This window comes from Cebus imitator, unplaced genomic scaffold (assembly GCF_001604975.1).
Source record: "Cebus imitator isolate Cc_AM_T3 unplaced genomic scaffold, Cebus_imitator-1.0 Scaffold15, whole genome shotgun sequence".
NCBI classification, from domain to species: Eukaryota; Metazoa; Chordata; class Mammalia; order Primates; family Cebidae; genus Cebus; species Cebus imitator.
Genome location: NW_016107330.1, coordinates 3622848 through 3626746, shown reverse-complemented (window position 1 = coordinate 3626746; position 3899 = coordinate 3622848). Strand labels below are relative to the sequence as shown.

Genomic DNA, 3899 nt, shown 5'->3' with positions numbered 1-3899 from the left:
AAAAAAAAAAAAAAAAAATTAAAGGGAAAGCCCAATACTCATATTTGGGAATATGACAGGTTTTTGTCATTGAAAGAAATACACATTTTTCTCTCCTTTTTGTTTTTTAACTGCTAAGCCAGCTAAACTGAACTGCTATGACACATTTTTACTTCATTTATAGAACTCTTGGTTTTTGGTAGAGATTTCCTCTGAGTCTGAATTTGAAAGCAATGAGCTTGAATCAAAAGTTACCTAGAAAATTACCTGTTGTCAGTCACTGCAGCGAGACCAGCGATATCTAAGATGGCAGACCCCTCCGTGGCGCGGGCAGCTGAGGGCTTATTGGGGTTGTGAGGAACTGAAGAGCCCTCATGAGCCAGCATTCCTGTTCCTGTCATCCTCCATAGCTGAGAACGCTTTCCTGGTTCCTGTTAAGTAGATACAAGCAAAGAGGGAAAGAGCCATTATGTGTGGCCACAGCTAGCTCCTCACTTCAAGAGCTTCCTCTAGAGCTAAATAGTTCTCATGCAGGAAGTTGATTTAGATATTTTCCACATTCTATAAGTTAATTCAAACTTCCATGGACATCTATCCTTGTTGTCCTTAGGATGAAATATGCTAACCTCTTGAATCAAACAACCAAAAATTACAAATAATGTGCATTTTAACAAATGTATGCTTTTTATAACCTATTTTTTTTCCATTTTAGAAACTAGGAACAAATGGCTGGGCAGTCTCCTACACTAGATATATTGCCATGATCACTGCCATTCCAGACGGCCACCCTCCAGTGCCCTTATCTTAAAGAAGAGTGCAATTACATAAAGAATAATATGATACTCTCAATATCTGACTTTCAGACAATCAGAATTTACCAGAGGTCTTCCTCCCCATCCCCAAAGTTTATAAAGGAAGTTTACTATATTGATAGTTTCCAATTTTCATGGGCTGATTATATCTAAATGTTAAGCTGGTTGCATTCAAAGGTTATGCTAATTGATTGCTAGCAACACTTTTTTTGAGACAGAGTTTCGCTCTTGTCCCCCATGCTGGAGTGCAATGGTGCCGTCTCAGCTCACTGCAACCTCAGCCTCCCGGGTTCAAGTGATTCTCCTGCATCAGCCTCTCGAGTAGCTGGGCTTACAGGCATGTGCCACCACACTTGGCTAATTTTTATACTTTTAGTAGAGGCAGGGTTTTGCCATGTTGGCCAGGCAGGCCTTAAACTCCTGACGTCAGGTGATCCGCCTGCCTCAGCCTCCCAAAGTGCTTTGATTACAGGCCTCACATGAGCCACCATGCCCAGTCAGATTGCTAGTAATTCTAAATATATTTTCTCTTTAGAAATATTTTGTAAAAAGCAGTTGGGCTTCCAGGTCAATTATGAAAGTCGATACAATCCATTATATACTAGAAGTCATAATACTTATTGAGAACTTACTATGTGCTAGGCATTGGTCCATAATATTTACATAAAAGAACTCATTAAGGCCAGGCATGGTGGATCACATCTGTAATCCCAGAACTCTGGGAAGCCAAGGTGGGTGGATCACCTGGAGTCAGGAGTTTGAGACCAGCCTGGCCAATGTGGTGAAACCCCATCTCTACTAAAAATACAAAAATAAGTCAGGCATGGTGGTGCACATCTGTAATCCCAGCTACTGGAGAGGCTGAGGCAGAACTGCTTGAACCCAGAAGGCAGAGGTTGCAGTGAGCTGAGATTCCGCCACTGCACTCCAGCCTGGGTGACAAGTGTGAAACTCCCATCTCAAACAAAACAAAACAAAAGAAACCCCCTCGTTTAATGCCACAATCTAGTGACATATGCACTATTACTATTCCTATTCACAGATGAGGAAGTTAAAGCTCATTGAGACGACGTAACTTCCCCACAGTGACATAACTAGTTAGATGGTGGGTCCAACATCTGAATCTCTGCAGCCTGATTCCAGAGTCAGCACGCTTAACTGCTCTGCTATGTTGTCTCTCTAGCACAATCTGTATTGTTCCTTTTCAGTCACACCTATACTCCAGCTAGACCTGTCAAGATCACATACACCCCCACCAGGCAGGAACTCCTCCAGAGCAACAGACACATCAGGGCAACACAAAGTCATTTCCATGCTACCTGTGGCTGGATAGATAGCTCTTCATCACATTCTACAAGGTAAAAACTAACAATGTAGCATGAACACTGGAGTCAAAATGCCAGGATTTGAGATACGGCTGCACAATTTACGAGCTGAATGACCTTGGACAAGTTACTTAATCTCTTACAGTCTCTATTTCCTGATCTTTCAAAGAGAAACTGCCTCATGGTTTTTGTGATAAGTGTAATAAATGTAACGTGCTTAGCACACGCCTGGCACCAGGCAGAGCCTCAATAAATATTTGTTGTGTTATTATCATTACATCTCTTTACATAGTACTTTATGTACATTATCTTAGCTAATCCTTCCAGCAAGCCTGGGAGGTCAGTAGAAAAATGAAACTCTGAGAGAAATGGGGGAAATACCGGATACTATATATCTTTAAGTGGCAAAGCCAGAACTAAAACCTAGAAAGACATCATGATCTTTCTGCTGGATGCTACTGCCTCCTCTGTCTGCAAAAAGAGATGAAGCTGAGCTGCACTTTCCCATCTCTAATTCCCACATGCTTGCTTCTCTGTTCACAATAAGAGAATACATCTCTCTACAGCACCAGAAACAACTGGAAAAGCATCTCAGTTATCCTGTAGATGGTACAGATTGGGAATCAATACACAGATACCCAGGTGAGATCAAGTTTCCATACTGGGATTCCTCTACTGCCTGCCCATTTGTACAGGCTCATCATAATTTGGAAAATACCTAAATTTCCACTTGAAAATCTGAGATGCACCATTCTCCTTCCAGTTCCCTTCCTCACTTCCCTAATCATTCAGTCCTAAAATCTTTAGATGGGACTGTGGAAGGCAGAACTCCATGGGGCTTGTGTGTGTGTTTGGGATGGGGGCTGTAGCGGCCCAATGTGGACTTGTTAAAGCACATGTGGAACAAAGAAGGCATTCACCTAAGTAATGGGGTAGCCCAGGGCAGGGACTGAAGCCAAGGTGGAGGTTTGGGAGGGGCCTAATGGGAGCATCAGAGAGGGAGGTGAGGTGGGTATTTCTGCAAAGGGCAGGGTGAGATGGGGCAGGGCTGCCCAGTACATGGAGATCAGAGCCCAACAAGGTAACCATGGTGTGAATACAGGACATGGGACAACTGCGGTGACGGAGGATGAGTTACATTCAGGGTAGCTGATCCAATCAATAAATATATTCTTAGCATTGAACAAGGGAAGTACAAATATAGAAAGGGACAAAATTAGAAAGAACTTTGTCATACTGGACTAGAATCAGAAATACTGGCATGAACTGCTGGTTTTTGATACATAAAGAGATACAGAAATAAATGTGTACAGTATACAAATATTTATACATATTTAAATATTTATACATAAAACACACATATGCATATTTGTGCATACATAGATTAAAAACTCCTAGCTCTGTCTTCTGAGAGAGCCTGGGAACCACAACACCACAACAGCAACAAGTGCACCTGATTCATGAATCTCAGGTTTCTAAATTCCATTCTCTGATGGAAGGGATGAGGGCTCCATGGAGAAATGGCAAATTCCAGGAATGGTGCCGGGAAAATATAAGATGGGCCCAGGATAACTTGCTGTGTCAGAAAGTAAGGAACTGAGGGCACATGCTGAAAGAACACAGAAGGTTAAGGGAGCTTCCACTGGCCAAAGATGAGAAAAACTGAACATCAAAATAAATAATGGCTGGGTGTGGTGGCTGAAGCCTATAATCCCAGCACTTTGGGAGGCTGAGGCGGGTGGATCACCTGAGGTCAGGAGTTCAAGACCAGCCTGACCAACAT

General features: G+C 42.5%; 1 protein-coding gene across 1 annotated transcript in view; it reads right to left on the bottom strand.

Moving 5' to 3' along the window:
* VPS13D (vacuolar protein sorting 13 homolog D) overlaps positions 1–3899 on the bottom strand; it is a 301395-nt gene that overhangs the window by 140591 nt on the left and 156905 nt on the right. The window contains exon 55 of the mRNA XM_017504510.2: positions 247–410. Within this exon, the coding sequence (XP_017359999.2) occupies positions 247–410 (164 nt within the window). The remainder of the gene's footprint in view (positions 1–246; positions 411–3899) is intronic.